Source organism: Elephantulus edwardii, unplaced genomic scaffold (genome assembly GCF_000299155.1).
Source record: "Elephantulus edwardii isolate Elephantulus edwardi_28Jun2011 unplaced genomic scaffold, EleEdw1.0 scaffold00012, whole genome shotgun sequence".
NCBI classification, from domain to species: Eukaryota; Metazoa; Chordata; class Mammalia; order Macroscelidea; family Macroscelididae; genus Elephantulus; species Elephantulus edwardii.
Genome location: NW_006399762.1, coordinates 22,364,910 through 22,385,065, shown reverse-complemented (window position 1 = coordinate 22,385,065; position 20,156 = coordinate 22,364,910). Strand labels below are relative to the sequence as shown.

The 20,156-nt window shown below is 38.0% G+C and overlaps 1 protein-coding gene across 1 annotated transcript in view; it reads left to right on the top strand.

The window, feature by feature from the left end:
- ENPEP (glutamyl aminopeptidase (aminopeptidase A)) overlaps positions 1 to 20,156 on the top strand; it is a 152,321-nt gene that overhangs the window by 45,342 nt on the left and 86,823 nt on the right. The window contains exons 4-6 of the mRNA XM_006881089.1: positions 15,382 to 15,502; positions 18,862 to 19,016; positions 19,552 to 19,665. Coding sequence (XP_006881151.1) covers positions 15,382 to 15,502; positions 18,862 to 19,016; positions 19,552 to 19,665 — 390 coding nt within the window. The remainder of the gene's footprint in view (positions 1 to 15,381; positions 15,503 to 18,861; positions 19,017 to 19,551; positions 19,666 to 20,156) is intronic.

Here is a 20,156-nt window from a genome sequence, read left to right as displayed (position 1 = left end):
CTGGTCTCACCCTTTCTAGGACAAATCTGTTTGTTCTGGTAGCAGTCCATGGTATATTCAACACTCTTCTCCAGCTCCACAGCTCAAAGGCATCAATTCTCTTTCTATCATTCCTAAACAGAATAGGAAATTAGAAAACTGAAAGGACACAGATTAAAAATAGGCCTAGAAATGCATATACCCAAATGAAGAAATTAATTATAAATCAAGTTAGTTCCTAACGATATCAGTTTAAATTTACTAAAAATAACTCAGCATGCCCAACTTAGTAAAATGGCTGAGTTGATGTGTTGGGTTAGGAGCTTCAATAAAGAAGGAGGAGAAAACCAGAGGAAGACAATTACTCATAGAGTATCTACAAATCTGAGAATTTTATAGTACCAGCTCCCACATTTAATTAAAAAATATGGCAACAAATCTTTAAAAAACATTTCTTGAAGTGCAATTAAACTTAACCTTTTTTTTAATTAACCAAATTTAGGCTATGTCAGTATTTTGTTTTTCAATTTTACCCAATTACATTTCTAGTTTGGGGGCTTCTATTTTGTTTATGCCTCAAGGTGTATTTTATATATATTTTCTTGTGGCTTAGTGATAAGAAGCTGTGCTGCAGTCCCAAAGGCTTGTGGTTCAAATCCACCACCTGCTTCACTGAAGCAGGATGGACAATCTTCTACTTTGCATTTTACTGCCTCTGAAAAGCCAATTAAGGGTCAGCTATGAGATGATCCCAAATCAACGGCCCACAACAACAAAGTAGCTTAATGGTAAGGTGTTGTGCTACCAACCTAAAGGTACACAGTTCAAAGCAACCAGTAGCTCTGTAGGAAAAAATGAACAATTAACTTCCATGCAATGTATTGCCTCTGAAAACCTACTGGAGAGTCAGTTCTGACTGAATGGTGCATAAAAACAACAACACCACACACACACACACACACACACACACACACACTATTATGAGGTTTAATATATAATATTTTCAATGTAATAATTTTGTAAGGAAGAAATTATCCTTGTTTTCAAGATGAGGGAATTGAAGCTTTAATGAGTTTAAGTCATTTGCCAGCTGGCAAGTTGTGGAGATTTTATGTCCAAATTCTTTCCCAATACTGTACTCTGCTAAGCCTTCTGAAATAAGATATTTTAAAAAAATATTTTTATTTCCTTACCAGTAATTTTCTGTCAGACCGACTCCCATGGAAATATGCCATGATTCTGGCTTAGTACAATCAATAGTGAGATATCTTAACCCAAGATTTCTGGCATACTGCCTGAATTATGCCTAAATGGGGAAGAGAATGATAAAGGCCTTTCAAAGGGGCGAGTATCATGACGACCCTCCTTCTGCCTCTTTCCCTTGCCACAGGTACATTATAGTATGGCCTTCAGTTGTGGCAAAGGTCATGTCCAGCAGAATAAGCAATACTAGGTGTGAAAATAAATGCCACAGGAAGGAGAGGATTGTTTTTACGAAGCTTTGTTGTATGCATTTGATGGCAGGTCTGTCTCATGCTTAACACAGAAATGAGAGTGTTAATCAACTTGTGTTTTTAGTCCAGTTTCATTGCAAACATGAAATTTTGATTGGAATGTGCTTTCTGTCTCATTCACAATTCAACCGAGTCACTTTCTTCATCATGTGCAGGCATTTTCTTACACCGGTTTTTTTAAATTGCTATTATGCACTGTGCAAGCACAAAAGAGGAACAATTTACTAATAAACATGTAGTTTCATAAATAAAAACAGTGAAGCTAACCATCCACCAGAGGGTATTGTGTGTGGAGTTGTTTTTCAGTATAACAATGAGCTTGAACTTTCAATGTGACTCTTCTATCTGACCAGGAACATTTATTTGTAAGGTAACTGTACTAGCTGGGTGAGTAATTAGATCCCAGATAGGTTAGTTAACTGGACTATATTGTTAGATTTCATTTAAAGGATTTGGGATGTTACAATGAAAAGTTTGGCAAAAGTTCTCAAAATGTCCATTAAATGGAATAAATAAATAAATTATTCATCCATACAATAGTATAATATAATATAATATAATATAATATAATATAATATAATATAATATAATATAATATAATATAATATAATATAATATAATATAATATAATATAATTTATTTAATATAATATAATTTATTTAATATAATATAATTCATCCAAAAAATAATATAACATTTTATCTTAGTCTGTTATGTTTCATCATTTCAAAAAGAAATGGGTACAGCCATAAGACATTAGTTTTTGATCTGCTTTTTAAATAAGACAGGAGTAGAGAATCAGACACTTCTTTGAAACGTTCTAGAGGCTCTCTCTGGGTCTTCCAAGAAATAATTCAGCCAAAAAAAGACGTGGAACATGAGTAGATGCCTCTCCCTCTCTCTTCACCCCTCTACAGAAAGCAGGCAAAGGCAGGCAATTAGAATTTTCCCTCTGGCAAAGAACAAAAAACCCACAAAGCTGTGATGCTGTGTTCCCTTAAAATGTGAACACAGCCTTGTGGAGAACTTGAAGATATCTATTGTAAAGGTCAACATTCTTAATGCCTCCTCTTCAGCACGGGAGCTTCTCTCCCTGGCTTCCTACCCACTCAATCTAAGTCAAAACCGAACATCTAACACTCAAGTGCAAAACGCTCCCCATCAGAATTCCTACTCCAGAAAGAATCACAGGAAAATCAACCTACTTAAATCTACTTAAATTTAGCATCAGAGGAAACTAGCTTAAGTCTCACAGTTCTGCATTCTTAAAGCTGAACAAACAACTAAAGACAACCGGGCACATGAGGAAAACAAATAACATAGAGGAGAAAACGCCAAGATACAGAAAATCACCCAAGGGGTTAAATAGATAGCAATAATTGAAGAAATAGAAGATATTTTTAATAAGATAATTTTAAAATAAATACACACATTCTTTAGTTAGTCTGTTCAGAGAGATTTGAGATATGATCAACCATAACATAAAAACAAAAAGATGGGAGAAAAACAGGTAAAAGAAACAGAATTTTAAGATGGACTGGCTGTGACCTGCTGGAAACTGTTTCTGACCTTTTTCTTTCACCTCTCTGTAAACCGGCAGCTTCACTTCCTGCCCCTGCTCTCCATTTTTCTTAATTTTGTGGTTGTTCTTGCTGTGGGCCATCTAGTTGGAACCAACTCAAAACTGCTCATCCTGCCATGTTCAGAGGCTGCAGATTACACTGAGGTGGGGGAAGATTGCTCAGAGAAGCAGCTGGTAGATTTGAAACACCTGCCTTTAGATGAGCAGTGCATTTTTTTGTACACCCTGGTGTGTCTCTGGTGACGTAGTCCTTGGGAGAAAGATAGGCAATCTCCTGTGAGATTTACAAAGCTTTAGAAAACCTGCTGGGGAGTCAGCTATGAGTTGACAGCAATGAGTGTTTGAGACATACATTTTGGGAGCTTTCTAATTTTGTATTTTTATTATTTCTGCATATTAAAAGCAAAGAAAGCACACGAATGTCTTGATATATGGAATCGTTTTGAAGAGTCTGTGTATATTTTTTTCCTACTGAAGAGATGGTGTTAGGCCGTAGTCGTGTAAGGTGTCTGTGTTGTTAGGTGCTGTCAAGGCAACTACGATGCTTAGTGACTCTATGAACAACAGCTGTACACCTTGCCTTATCGCACACCATCCCTACAATCTCTCTCATGCTCAGTCTCGTTGTGGTGGTCACCCTGTCAGTCTTGGGAAGTCTTTCTCTCTTTTGCTGACCCTCTCCTATGCCCCGCATGGATTTCTGTCTCCAAGGACTGGTTCATCCTAAAAATAAGCCCAAGACAAAGTTTTACCATCCTTGCCTCTCAGGAGCACTCATGTTGCGCTCCCTTCAGGACAGATTTGTTTGTTCTTTGAGAAGCTCATGGTATGTTCAGTATTCTTCATCAACTCCACAATGCAAAGACATTAATTCTTCTCCAGTCTTCCTTATCCATTGTCCCGTTTTCAGATGCATAGAAAGCAATTTAAAATATCAAGGCTTGTGTAAGGATCACCTTAGACTTTAAAATGGTATCTTTGTTTTTTAGAACTTTGGAGAGGTCCTTGACAGAGGACAGAGAGTTTTCCCAATGCAACACAACTTTAGCTTTCTTTTTTAAAAAAAAAACAAACAAGAAAGGATATTTTAAATGGAACTTGCTTTTCAAGTGATAAAGACATGCACTGGGGAGGGGGGAAAGGTTCTTACATGTTTTAAAACCCCAAATTAATGAGCATGATAAACTGTTATTTCTGGCACTGGCTTTACCCTGAGTGGCACTGACTCTAGATGAGTCCTTGGTGGGTTCCACCAAAGCCCCCCTGGCACTCACTCTCACCCTTTCTATGGACTTGAGACAGCCCTAGTCAACATGCCCATCACAGTGGGAAGGGATTAAAGGGGGAGTCACAGTGCATGGGGTTGAAGGTCACAGTGGGCGGAGCAACGGAGATCACAGTGTCAGGAAGTCAGGTCGTTCCCTCTGCTTAAGTCCAGCCAACTGTCTACCATGGCAGTGCCGTCCATAGCAGACGACCCAGGAGGCGGTGACGGCAGCAGTAGTGGCATCCTTTTTTTGCCTGTATTTATCTGCGCTTTTTGAAGCCTTGTGACCCATCAGGACCCAGGGGCTGTCTGATCACATTGTTGGGTTTTCAGCTATCTTCGGGCTGGGAGATCCTGGCTGGCTTGTAGAGGATGGGTTTCTCCTGTTCCTCCTCAGGGCTGGATCTGCTTTCAGGCTTCAGCGTACTCTGCCTCCCGCTGGGCTAGGGACTTGACTGGAAGGGCGGGTCTGCTGGCGGAGTTGGGGCTGCTGACCACACCATTGTTGGTGGGCCTCTTGAGGATGTGGATCTGTGGAGGGGGTCCTGTAGGAAGGCTATCGTCCTGAATCACAATGGGCACCCTGGGAGGAGATCTGGATTTCCCCTGCTGTTTGCCACTTCCTCCAACTGTCAGCGACCTGACCTCCTCATCTTGTCTTACTCACTGCTTTCCCCTCCCCCCAACTTTTGCTTTCTTGACTGCTGATGGCAAGGGTGGTGACTGTGGATCTAAATAAAATGAAATCATTGGCAACTTCAGTCTTGTCCATCTAACATTAGTCCACTGGAAATGATTTTGTTTTGTTTTCTGAATGTTGAGTTGCAATCCATATTGAAGGCTGTACATAGTCTTGGTCTTCAGCAGGTGCTTCAAACCTTTATTTTCTACAAGCAAAGTTGTGTCATCTGCATCACGCAGGTTGTTAAGAGTCTTCCTCCAATCCTGAGGCCACCTTCTTTTACACATGGGCTAGTTTCTCAAGTTATTTTCTCTTTGCCTATCCAAGGCAAAGATGATGAAACTTCATCTCATATTTTGGGCATGTATTAGGAGGGCCAAGTCCTGTGAGATGGACATCATCCTTGGAAAAGTGAAGTATCATTGTAGGAGAAGAAGATCTCCAAGATGAATTGACAGGGTAACTATAAGAATGGGCTCAAATATATCAGATAGTGAGGATTACTCAAGATAGATCAAGGTTCAGATCATTGTTCATACAGATCCGTTCATAGGGTCACTATGAGTCAGTCAACATGATGGCATATAATAATACCTAGTCAATATGTATAAGCAATTAATTCAAGAAGCTCTTGTGTAATACACCACTTTTAGTAGGAAAAACGAAAATAAAAACTGTATTGAGGGGTGAGGATGAACAGGGGCGTAATCATAGGGTTGTAAAATTTGATGGGTAACAGAAATGGGAAAGATTCAGTGTGAAAAACAATATATATTGACTTTGTAAGCAAACCAGTATAAAAGAAAAATTTATTAAAACACACAATAAATGTTTTCTTCTCCACTGTATCAGTATTATCCTGGTATACCAATCTCATGCCACTTATAATCAGATTATACTTTTCAATCCAAGAATACATAATTTCAGGCTTATCTGTTTGGGGCATATTTGCCTTTCTACCAAGAGTGCTTTTATGTCGATAAGCAGGTAATCATGACCTATCTTTTTCATTATCATTTACTTTACAAAGAACACAGTAGATGTTTAGTTGAACTTTTCATTATGTTTAAAAATAGCTATTGCTTATATGAAAAACGTAAAGGATGCATTACTACTAATTTGTTAAAAAAAATTAACCACATTTTGAGAGTAGTTTAGAAGACTCAAAGCTCTGTATGTTTTCTTTTGTGGAGATTAATTGCATTGTTCGTTGATTTAGTTCTGGGGGTAGTAATAAAACAGCCAGAGTAATTTAAAGAGGCAATATGGAACATAACAAGATAAAGGAAAACAATCCATTTGAAAAATGGGCACAGGATATGAACAGACACTTCACCAAAGAAGACATTCAGATGGCCAACAAGCACATGAAGAAATGTTCAAATTCCCTAGTTCTAAGAGAGATGTAAATCAAAACAACTATGAGATATCATCTCACCCTAGTCAGAATAGCAACATTTAACAGAACAGCAAGCAACAAATGCTGGCGAGGTTGTGGAAAAACTGGAACTCTTATTCACTGTTGGTGAGGGTGTAAAATGGTGCAACCACTGTGGAAGGCGGTATGGTGTTTTCTCAAAAAGTTGTATAAATAGAGATACCAGTTGACCCACCAATTCCACTACTGGGAATATACCCCAAACAGACCATAACTGACATCCAAGCAGATATATGCACACCCATGTTTATCACTGCTTTTTTACAATAGCAAGCAGTTGGAGACAACCTAAGTGCCCATCAACAAACGAATGGATTGAGAAGCTCTGGCATATTCACATAATGGAATCCTATGCTGCATTGAAAAACAAGGAACTCATGCAATATTATTCAAAATGGGTGACCCTGGAGGACATTATGCTGAGTGAAGTATCTCAGTCACAAAAGGACAAATACTGCATGGTGTCACTGTTGTAGAATGGGACTGACATCAGGGTTGGGGTAAGACTGAGAAAAACTAGATAAATTATCTATACTGCATCGAAACAGATGAGGGAGAGAACAATTTAAAAGTGATATATGATAGGTTATTATGGTTATCACAAGAGTCCAGAATTAAGGTTGCATAGTGGAGTATACTCAGGGCAGTGGAGATTGGGGGGTGGGGGTTTGTATACCAATGAAAGAATTTTTCTTTTACTTTTCAAAGAGAGGAGTGAACTAGGGGGAAGGGGTAGACAGGGAGAAATGTACAACAATGAATGAATGGAAATCCAAAATCTCTGTAAATGTTCACTAAAATAAATAAAATAATTTTTTTTAAAAACAAGCCAATATGGAATCTAGCCAAGGATGATAAAAATATTTTAAAAGGGTGTGGGCAAGAACTCTACTCCTGAGGCCTTTTGTAGGTTTAGTTACTTGGGTAACAGTTAAGTAAATCAAATTACTGGATTCTACCCCAGAAACAATCACATAAAAGTAAAGAGCATACAGAATGTAGTGAGATTGATTAGATGACTGCTTATTTACATGTACTAACTCTTGAGTTAGTTATAAAAATTGCCTTTCTGGACTTCTTACAAAAGCTTCCACAGAAAATATCTCAATAGACCAAACATGTTCTTTACCTGATACAATTGAGCTTAGAGCATGCCACTGGGAAAAATCACTGTACATGTTCCAGTCCAGAACTTATTTTATAAATTTATTACATTTTAAATGTATCATTATAAATGTAATTTCCCCCCTCTTGTTGTGTATGGTCGAACAGATCTGACTGGCACAGGAGGAGTTTCCCCCCCTCCTCCTGCAGAGCATCTGCTAGATTTGAACCGCACACCTTCTGGATTGCAGTGCAACTTCTTACCACTAGGTCACCAGAGCCCCTAAAATGTGCTTTAAAATTTATTATAATAGCAAGCCTCAAAACCTCACATTCATCACTGAGTGTGGTCAGTTTCTAGACCAACACATAGCTTGTGCTAAAGCAGGTTTTCAGTTATGTGGGAGGAGTTTGCCCATCTTTCTCCTGAGAAGAAGCTGGACTTAATGAAGAAGAATGTGAGATCAAGATTGGAGGAAGACTAATCAACAACCTGCACTGTGCAGATGACACAACCTTGCTTGCTGAAAATAAAGGATTAGAGTTCTTACTGAAGATCAAAGACAGCGTATAGCCTTCAGTATGGATTACATCTCAACATTAAGAAAACAAAATCCTCTCCAGTTGACTAATAGGTAATTACATTAGATGGAGAAGACTGAGAGTTAGTTGCTAATGACTCAATTTTATTTAGATCCCTTGCTGATTGAGTTTGTGTCTTTGAGGCTTCTGATGCTGTCTGAGATTCATCTGACCTCAACCCTAGTAAATTTGCCAGAATTTTAGAGTTTGCAACAGGCTTATGTCACCTGATTGCTGTTAGTTGATCATTGGCACCATATTGGAATCAAGGTATAGCCGAGCCCGCAGCAAATTTCTGAGGGTATAGATTCCACAGAAGGAGATTGCTTATGTTTCTCCTTCTGCTGGAATCCAACTGTCAGAGGTTGCATAGCTCAACTTCATAGACTAAGTCATCAGAGCTTGCTGTTACTCTGTTAGATGACATTGAGTCAACTATGATTCATAACAGAATCACATGAACAACAGAGCTGAATCTATGAATAACAGACTTGAATCCTGCCATCTTTTGTGCCATTGATTGTTGTTAAGACAAGTTAAATAACAAGAGTAGTGCTTGTCTTGGGAAAGGGTCAGTTCTAGTTAGGCTTTGAATTTCTTCTGGGCATTTAGCTTGTCTTTTGTTAAGAAGAATGTGTAAATAGGAGCAATTAGAGGATATGAATAAGAGTAATTGGAGTGTGTTTCAACATAGCCGTTTAATTAAATTTCTCTTGTAATCATGTGAGTTCTAATAACTCAATAAAAGATTGTATTGTGCCTTCATCCAAAAGTATTGCAGGATGATTCCTGGATAATTGGGCCTGCAATTACAAGTGCAAGTAAATCCTTCATACCTGCTTATATCATTGTACTTGCTTCCAGCCTACTGTTTGTATTAGAAAGATTGGTCAAGAACTGGAAGTATGTATGTCATAGAATTTATGTCTTTCCTTACACCAAAATAGTCTCAGTGAGGAAAAAAAAATTTCTTTAATACTCAGGGATACATTTTTAAAATTTTTATTTTGAAATAATTTTCTATTTAGAGAGATAAATGCCTATTTATTACTTTATTGGCTATGCAAAGCATTTGACTATGTGGATCATAACAATTTGTGGTGGACATTGAGAAGAATGGGAATCCTAGAGACTTAATTGTGCTCTTGCAAAACCTATACCTAGACCAGGAGGCAGTTTTATGAGCAGAACAGGGGAATAGTACATGGTTTAAAATGAAGAAAGGTATTCGTAAGGGTTGTATCCTCATACCTATTCAATTTGTACACTGAGAAAATTATTCAAGAAGCTATACTCTATGAAGAGGAATGTGGCGTTGGGATCAGAGGGGGACTTGTCAATAACCTGCGTTGTGCAGAGGATACAACCTTGCTTGCTGAAAGTAAGGAGAACTTGAAGTACTTGCTGCAGAAAATAAAAAATACAGCCTTCAATATGGATTGCATCTCACTGTCAAGAAAATAAAGATTCTTACCAAATAAAGACTTTTTTATAGGCAACATAATGATAGGTGGAGAAAAGATTGAAACTACCAACAACTTCATCTTACTTGGATCCACAATTAACACCCTTGGTGCCACCAGTCAGGAAATCAGGAGAAGCATTGCACTGGGAAAGTCTGCAATTAGAGATCTCTCCAAATTATTGAGGAGTAATGATGTAAGTTTGAGGACTAAGGTGCATCTGATTCTGGCCATTCTCTTTCCAGACACTTGCTATGCATTTGAGAGCTGCATAATGAATAAGGATGGCAGAAGAACTGATGTCTTTGATTGAACTGTGATGTTGGAAAAGAGTACTGAACATCCCATGGGCTGTCAGAAAAATAAACAAATATGTCTGAGAGAGGTTGCAGCCAGTGTGTTTTTGGAAGACAAAGATAATGAGGCTTTGCGTCACATAATTTGGTCTTGTTGTTAAGAGGGGAAGGTAAAGAGAGGAAGACACGCGACTAGGTGGATTGACATGGGGACTGCTGCAGTGGGTTTTAATGTGTCAAGAATTGTGAAAAAAAGCACAGGATCAGACAAGATTCAGATCTATTGTTCATAGGGTTTCTATGGGCCGTACTCAACTCGATGGCACCAACAATAGCAACATTCATATAACCTTCATCCAACTTCTTCTATTTTAACACCTTATCCAACAAGTCTCATTATCTTTGTTTCTCAACAACACCCTAGCTATAATTTCTCCAAGACAGGTTTGATTGTTCTTTTGGCAATCCATGAAATATTTGGCAGAGATACAAGTAAGTGTTCATCTAACCTTCATCCAATTTCCTCAGATTTTGGCATCTGAGCCAACCATTTAGCATACCTTTATCAAAATTAAGAAACTCATGTTGCCACAATACTATTAACTAGACTACAGCTATTACTCAAAATGCACCAGTTTTTACATCAGTCTGCTTTATTTATCTGGAGATCCTAAACCGATATTCTCCATTATAGGTAATCATGATGCCTTCTTCATTTCTGTGACAGTTTCTTACTCCTTTTGTTTTTCACTGTTTTGCTCTTGATGTTGCGAAGAGTATTGGTCATGTTTTGCAAAATGTCTTTTGAAAGAAAAACCTCTGAAACGCCTCTGTCACTGAAAACCCTTTGAACACAGTACAGTTGTGACACATATGAGATCTCCATGAGTCAGAATTGACTGGATAGCATCCTGTTCTATCTTAACTTGCAGTGGCATCAGGTAGACTCATTAACTACCTATGTTATGCAGAAGACACAACTTTGGTTGTTGAAAGTGAGGAGGACCTGAGGTGCTTGCTGCAGAGGATCAAGGACTGCAGCTTTCAATATAGATTGCATCTCAACCTCAAGAAAACAAAAATCTTCACTACTGGGCCAATGGGCAACATCATAATAGATAGGGAAATGATGGAAGTTGTCAACAATCTCATCTTATTGGATCCACAGTTAGTAGGAGCAGACTGCTTCACTGTGCAGCTTACAAATTCCAACTCCTTCCTTTTGAGTTAGCTGCCCAGTATTAACCTAACCACAAAGCTTCTTATCTGAAGAGAGAGAGGAAAAACTATCAAGCATTGGGGCAGGGAGTGAGTGTGGTTTGGATTAGGTTTACATACATCTTGGTGGCATCATCCTCCAACATTATTGTAAAATTGTAAAAAGTGGAGAATATTTTGGTCAAAGAACTCTGAAGGTGAGATGAAGCAGAGGGTTCCTTCTAACGACTGGGTTTTATCTAAACTAGTACAAGCAAATGTAGGTTGCAGTTTTGCAAGGTCTGAAAATGCTCAAAGCAGTTCAAAGCAGCAAGTTCAAAGGAGCTAAAGTCTTTGTCTGAGTTTATTTCTAAAACAATTGAATTTGTACAGATTTGAGTTTGGTCCCAAAGGCCTTTTGGGGGCTAACTAATCTCAGATTGCTATGCAGAAGTAAACAACCTGGGGCCAATTTATTCAACACTATACATGCTAGAGCAACTGCAGCAAGATCAGTGCCTTGTAAGCAAATACTATAATCTTTCTGACACAGTGTTTTTTAAAACTTTTATTTTATATCTGTTTTCATTCAAAATTCATAAAAACTGTATTTTTTTTCTTCACATTGTGTTTCATACAATCATTCTCATACATCGTGTCTTACAAACTTAATCCCTATTGAAAGATACCCACCATTAGCTCATCTTTTCAGGTCCCTGCTAGGATCGTTTCCATTTCCTAACCACCCGCCTCCCCCCCCCAAATTATGCAACTCTGTGATATTCCCCTTGCCCACCATTACCCCTCTTTTTCCACCCTTTGCCCCATTGGGCTCCCATACATGTTTTGGTTTGTTTTTGTTGTTTTTTTTTACAATAATTTTAATGAAAGTTTACAGAAACTTAGGGTTTCCAATCATTCATTGTTGCACTTTTCTCCCTGCCCAGCCCCTCACCCCCAATTCACTCTTCTCTTTGAAAAGTAAAACTCTCATTGTTATGCAATCCCTCCCCGCAAGTCCACACCACTGTACAGTCTTCATTCTGGACTCCTGTCATGTTTTATTAGTTATCCTTCTATTTTTGCAATAATGATTTTATGTGGTATTTGTCCTGATGAGACTGAGTTCACTCAGCATAATGCTCTCCAGTCTCTCCCAAATTATGTAGTATATTTAAAAATTGTAGCTCTTGAGTGCTGTGTAGTATTCCATTGTGTGAATATACCACAATTTCTCAATTCATTCAATTGTGGTTAGATATTTGAGCTGTTTCCACGTTCTTGCGATTGTGAATAACACTGCTATGTACATTGGTGTATAAATTTCCATTTGTGTCTCAGTTCTAATTTCCTTGAGGTGTATTACTAGCAGTGGAATAATTGGGTCATATAGAATTTCTATGTTCAGCTTTTTGAGGAAATATCTAAAGCAGTGTTTTTATAGTGAGGAAAAGAAAAATAATACAAACCTCCTATCCATTCAGGCCAGATGGTGCGGCCAAAGTAGTTTATGTTGTTGTTGTTATGTGCTGTCAAGTTGCTTGTGACTCATAGCGACCCTATACACAACAGCCCTAAACTCTGCTCTGTCCTGTGCCAATAGCACTGTCTGCAATACACCCATCCCAATTACCCCAGTCACTGAATCAATCCACCTCATAGAGGGTCTTCCCCTCCTGCGCTGTCCCTCCAGCATGATGTCCCTCTCCAAGGACCGGTCCCTCCTTACAATATGTCCAAAGTATGTTAGAGGAGCCTCAGGGAACCACCCAGTTTAACCCTTTGCAGGATGAATCTGTTTTCCTAGCACTCCATGGTACCCTCAATACTCTTCTCCAGCAACACAGCTCAAAGGCATCAATTCTCCTTCTATCCTCCTTAGTCACTGTCCAACTCTCTGATGCATAACAAGTGATAGCAAAGACCATGGCCTGTATCAGACGCACCTTAGTCTCCAGAGAAACACCATTGCTCTTCAGTACTTTGGAGAGGTCCCTAACAGCAGGCTTTCTCATTGCAATATGTCTTTTAATTTCCTGGCTACTGGTGCCGAGAGTGTTGACTGTGGAGCCAAGCAAACTAAAGCTGTCCGATTTTCAGAATGTTAGGATTTTCAATTGTGAATAAGGGATTGTGGGAACCAGGCAAGTGATTTAGGTTAAAATAATCACCAGTGATGCAAGATATGATATAATTAATAGAATTAATGTCTTATTGTTGTGGCTGGTATTTTTCAGTCTTTTGTTGAATGTTAAATGATCTTGTGCAAAGTTTCCCTGATCAAGTATGATTGTGTTTTTCTGGTGATTAATCGTTCCTCATGGCATGCCCAGGGAGCTGGGTGAGCCTAGCCCATAGAGAGTTGCATTACTAACCTAACGGCCCATCTCTCTGGTGATTTAGAGTCTACCAACAGCTTCAAAGAATAAAAATGGGCAGTGCCCTCCTGGGCTATTAACAGTTTTAGAAACCCTGCAAAGGGTCAGATACGAGTTGATTCTGACTTTATAGCAATGAGTTTGAGTGAGAGAACATACCCCAAATCAGCAAGACAAAATCTCCTCCTCTTCACTTCCACAGAGTATTCTTATTTATTCTAAGATTCAGTTGTTCATTCTTCTGGCTATTAGTGGTATATATTGGTATGTATTCGTTGATGACACAACTTCACTGCATCAACTGTTCTTTTCTCTTCTTTTTTAATTGGCTAATTTTCACAGCATATGGAGTAATTAAAAAGACCGTAGCATGGGTTCAGACACATTTATTTTATCATCACACATTTTATCATATATTCTTTTTAAAATCTTACCAGTTATTTTTTGCTGTATATTTTCCCTGGGTAGCTTGATTTCTTAAATAGAGCAGGAGTCAAGGCTACTTACTGGACAAGGCAGATGTATTATTCATAGGGTTACTATGAGTCATACTTGACTCAATGGCACCTAACCACAAAAACAACGACAATATCTTAGAATCCAGAAACCCTATCTACTTGCACAAATAACATATTTAGGAGGATTTTTTATACTTTTGTATAATGTAACGTTGTTGTTGTTTCTATATGCCATCAAGGCAACAGTGATTCATAGTGACCCTATGTAAAATAGCTCTGAACTCTGCTCTGTCCTTAGCCAATCTCACTGTTTCTGGCACACTCACCCTCACTACACCAGTTATTGTGTCAGTTCTTCTCATTTGGGGTCATCCTCTCCTGCACTGTCCCTACCAAGAATGATATCCTTCTCCATAATGTCAAACGTGTGAAATTGGGAAGAAAGTTCTCTAGTGGGTTTGAATTATTAATCATATCATAAAATCACTAAATAATAGCCTAATAACTTAACAGATTGGTGTAGTTTACTAAGATGTATCCCTTTCAGGAAATTTTTTTATCATTATAATCTAGGTCCTGGGAGTATAAGAATTAAAATAACTAAAGGGTAATTTAGGTGTACTGAAATAGAAGAAGCAGGAAACATGTATTCAAAGTATCTTCAAATGAGAAAAAAATCACATTATTTTTTAAAGACAAATTACACAGAGAAATAGATATGTTGATAAATGAACAGATGAATGCAGTCATAAGCAGGTTAAACAGTCAGAGAGACAGATAAACTGATGTTAAGAAACAAAGTAACCGCTCATAGGAAAGAGTTGTTGATTGCCTTCCAGTCTAGCACAATTCATAGTGACCCTATGAACAAAAGGCCTGAAGCCCCTCTACAACTATCGACATTTACCAAAGTTCATAGAGTTTCCAGAGGCATGTTGTTTAAGACGTGGATGCCACTCCTGCTTCCAAACCTGCCATAGTATGTTATTGGTGAGTCGCCTGCTATGCATAGTGAAACTATGTGCAGCAGCTCTGAACCCTTCCCTATCCTGAGCCAGTCTCATTAATTCTGACATACCAACACCCATTGCCCCAGTTACTGTATCAATCCATCTCATTCTGGGTCTCCCGATCTCCTGTGCTCTCCATCCACCCTTCCGAGCATGATAAGTACAATTGTTAAATATTTGGGACATTGCATCAATTATGTCTTAGTCTAGTGACAATTATTAATATAACTCAGTCAGTAACATAATACTAAAGAGTCTCAAAGGTGTGAAGTTATTGGTTTACAACCTTGTACTGAGTCTGAGATAGGATGAGAATTCAAATTCTGTTTATTTGACTCCAATGTCTATCATTTTCCTGTTGTTCACATATCATAGGTTTTGTTCCACCCAATAAACCATATCTTATCGATCTTTTGTGTTTTGTTCAATAGCTCACCATTTATGTCCAGCCAGAGCAAAGGCACACAGCTGAGTATGCTTCAGCCATAACGAAAAGTGTGTTTGATTATTTTGAAGAATACTTTGCAATGGAATACTCTCTTCCTAAATTAGGTGAGAATCATGTTTAATTTTCTTATTTTTATTATAATCTTTGTTTTTACTTTTACATAATCATTGTTAAATGACCAGCTCAATGTTGATAAAAGATCTGGCTGGTTGTTTCTTCATTGCTTAGAGAATGATGCCTGTACTCTGTTCTGATGAAATAAATGGGTAGTCCTCTATTTCTAAATAAAGATTAATGACTGAGCACAAAACTAAAGATCTTAATAATGATGGTGCCAGAAGAGCTACTTATCAGTTGATTTCAGAACCAGTGTCCTTAAAAACAAAAGAAAGTCACTGCCCTTCCTAATAGCTCACATTGCTTCCCTAATATCAATGGTTTGGAAAAGAATAGGAATAAATGATAAAGAGTCTCAAGTGATTGCTGTCTGCATTGTTTAACAAGACTATCTAAAGTCTCCAGCAGTTAAAATGAAATACCAGTGCTCCTTCCAGAAATATTTTTTAAAAGTCAACCTGTATGTGAAACAATATGAATATGATAACTCTACCAATAGTGGAAGTGTTATATTACTGTAACGTGTATTGTAATATATTTTATTATAGTGACTTAGCATATCATTTTATCACTAATAAATACATCTATTGGGATGAAATATAGGCAGGAATAAAATTAACAATAAACTGCCCTATTATTGGTCTTTAATAATTACCTACACAAAGCTACATTTGGAATGCCATGTACTTAGCATGAAAACAGCTGTGATTCCGAACAAATTTTCAGATGTGGTTTTTTTCTCCAATTACAGCAGCTCTTTATTATTCTTTTGTTTTTTAATTTTTTTCATTTGCTTAACAACTATTATTGGAGATTGGAAGAGAAGCCAACTTTGTCATCAAAATCAGAAAAATATTTCATATAATATTAAGCATAAACTAAAACTTGCAACAGTTGTGTGAACTCTGACACAGAAGAGAAGCCCACAGAATGTTTCTGGACCTGCAGATCTGTACAGGAGAAGACTGCCTTTCTCCAAGAGCAACTGTTGGATTCAAACTGCTAAACTTTGGTTTAGCAGCATGACATGTAACACACTACACCACCAGAGTTCCTAAGCATACTAGCCTTAAAGTCCTCCCCTCTTTTATTTCACTTGTACTATCTAGCTTTTTTGCCAAATTAGGGATCTCTCACAAATTGAATTCTCTCTTCCTCTCTTTTCTCCTCCTCTGCCCCTCCTCTAGTTCCTTTGTCTTTATAGCTTCTCTACATTTTTAACCCCAGCAGAGTTGACGGACGACCTATTTTAGGGTTGTCTTAGAAAGAGCACATTTTTATACTCGAAAAAAATTTAAAACTCTTGAGCTAATTCATTATAATACAATACTCAACAGATACTTGGGCTATAAAAATTTTTTTTGCTTAAGGATTATGTACAATTTGCATTGAATCTTGAGAGGATATTCGTCCACCTTGTAAGCAATATTCTTGTGACAAAGTAATAAAACCTAATAACAAAGATAGCATAAAAGGGAAACTACTGCTGCAATCTTAACCTTTTTAAAAAAAGATAGACATTTTTACTATTTTATGAAATGTGTTAAGGACCTTTCTTATAACCAGAAAGAAGAAACTTTGCCTTATATGGTAAATAAAAATGATACTCACTTTTGTTTAAATGCCTCATTTAAACCATATATAGTAAAAGAGAAATTACATATTTTACTGTCTTTCATGAACTGAAGGGGCTATATTTTGTCTGCTAGCAAGTTGAGTGTTAGAATTTAGCACAGAGTTGATCTGCTCAGCTTCTTCTTGCCAGCATTGTTCCTGATAGTGTAGATTCCAAGGAGCTTTGATGGCATTGAGTGTAGTGTGCTGAACTGCTCTCTCAAAAGATATCAGCCATTGGAATCCATCAGTGTCTCCAAGGGAGCCTCCAGTTAAGATTTACAACCTTAACATCCTGATGGACGGTCCTCTTGATGATATTGTGGTTAAATGTCATAGAGTGGAAACCAGCTCATACCTGACCCTGTAAAGGGTTTTCAGAGGCTGTCAATCACACAGAAGGAGTGGTTTCTCTAGGAAAGAAATCTCACTTTCTACCTAGGAAAGGCTGGTGGATTCGAACCACCTACCTTTGGGTTGCAGTTCTCCTTGCCCCAAAGTCACCAGTTGGTTTATTATAGGCCTCAGCAAAAATAAGGGTAAGTCCTTATAGAACACAAGAATTGAGATGTAGATGAAGATTTAGAAAAAAACATATAGTCCGTTCCCTAGTCTTCAGTTTCTTTAATATATATGTAAACAGGTGGTAAACTACTAGACTGATAAAGAATAAGATTGGTCTCAGATTGTATAGAATTAGGAGAAAATGGAGGTTTTTTTGTTTTTTTAAAAAGAATTCTTTTTCTTTTATATTGGTTTGCATACAAAATCTGTATACTTTGTGTTTCATTTATATACACTGAGCTTCACACATTCCTCTATTCACATTGTGTCTCACACAATCATTCCCATAAATTGCATTTTCTAATTTAATCACCATTGATCTATGCTCAGCATTATCCTGTCTTCAGGACTCAACTGGAGCTTTTCTAATTCCTTCACCCTTCCTCTGCCCACCAAACTCTGCCACCTTGTGATCCCTTCCGCCCCCCCCCCCCCCCCCCACCCCCGAGTTTCCCTGTACACTTCCCTTCCTCTCTTTGGACTTTCATACACATTGCTAGTTGTTGTGTAGGAAATGGAGTTTTTATAGTATCTAAATACTTTGTCCATTAGATAAAAATCCATTTTATACTCTTAGAAGCTTTTGTTCTTCCAGTTCCTCATTTGACAATTGTTCTCTGGTAAAATAGTTCATAAATATTGTGCTGCTAACTCAAAGGCAGGTGCTCTCTTCTAGTTCAAAACCACAGTTGTTCTACAAGGGAAAGATGAAATCTCCTTATGTGCAATTTACCCTCTGAAAACTTACTAGTGGTCAGCTATAAGCCGGTTCTAACTTGACAGCACTGAGAGATGAATATTCCCCAAAGTTCTGTGTTACCTAAGTGAAAATCATTGGGTAAAGAATAAAATACAGAGAAGAGCAAAAGAGAGAGGAAAAAAAAGATGGAAGCCGTGAGAAGCTTTGATATCTGTCCCTTCTTAAGAAAAGGAGGAAAGGCACACTGTTATCTGGAGCTAACAGAAAGGCTCCATGGAAATTTTGGTGCATTAGGACTCACAGTTTGCACAAATAGATTACTGTTTTTCACTCTAAGAAATTATTTTTAGCCTTTTCAAAAACATTCATCCAAAGAACTTAATTTGGTAAGAGATGTTTTGAACAAATGGAAAGAATGCATTTCTCACTGGACTCTTTCCTTTCCCCCTCTGCCCCGCCCCCCAATAGATAAAATCGCTATTCCAGATTTTGGCACTGGTGCTATGGAGAACTGGGGCCTCATCACTTACAGGGAGACCAATCTGCTTTACGACCCCCAAGAGTCAGCTTCATCAAACCAACAGAGAGTGGCCAGTGTGATCGCCCATGAACTTGTGCATCAGGTAAAAGATCTTGGGCATCACGTCCATTTGTTCTATAAAAAAATGAATAAAGACTGTTGGGATATTTCAATTATCCCAACTGAATTGCAATTTCTCAAATTAAAAAAAAAAACACAAACCCTCAGAAAACTCTACAAGAATGTTTTTCATACTGCTAATAAACAAACATGTCATCATCAGCTTTGAAAACATATTTTTTACCTCCAAGGAAGACCTTTTTATAATTTTACATATTTCCAATAGTACCTCAGAGTTGAGGAATGCACAGGATAGGACAAGGTTTAGAGTTGTTTTTCGTAAGGTCACTAGGAGCTGTACTGTCTCCAGAGCATCTAACAACAACAATAATATGTAAATAAAGGCAATAAATTAAGGGAGAACTTGAGGTCATTAACAATCAAGAGAATGAAGCGGGAAATAAATGACGGTTCTAAGCGACCCAGTGTACAGAGACAAATGTTTGAAGTTTTCTAGGCTTCTCTATTTGCCACAAGCCTAAAAATTTAATTGTCTTTTGATTTGCTTCTATTTTCAGTGGTTTGGAAATATTGTAACCATGGACTGGTGGGAAGACTTGTGGCTAAATGAAGGATTTGCTTCCTTCTTCGAGTACGTGGGAGTAGACCACGCACAAGAAGACTGGCAAATGGTAAGCCTCGACACACAAGCCCTGGGGGTTCTATTTCCCTCACGCAGTGTAGTTTGGAGCCTTTCCATTGTGACCACGGCCTTCAATCAAGGAATCCAGTATAGTGGTGACATGACATTTCATTATGAAGATAGAGAGCTCTGGTGAAAGTGGCACTTCTCTGGTGGTTCAAAAAACCCAGCAGCTCTGAAGGAGGAAAAATATGAACCCTTTGCAATTTACAGTCTCAGAACACCCATGGAAGGATCAGCTTTGAGTAAATCCCAACTCTGTGGCAATGAGGTTTGTTGTTGGATTTTGGGTTTAGATTTTTTTTTTTGTTTAAATAGCATGAAGAAGTATGTAAGGAAAAACCTGGCTGCTGAGTAATTATACTTTGTGTAAAGCCTATGCTCAGACCCCAGAGAAGAAATGGGCTCTACAATCTGGGGATGCCTTTGACAGAGTCACTCAAGAATGTGAGAGAGAGTGGGAAGATAGAGAGGGAGAAA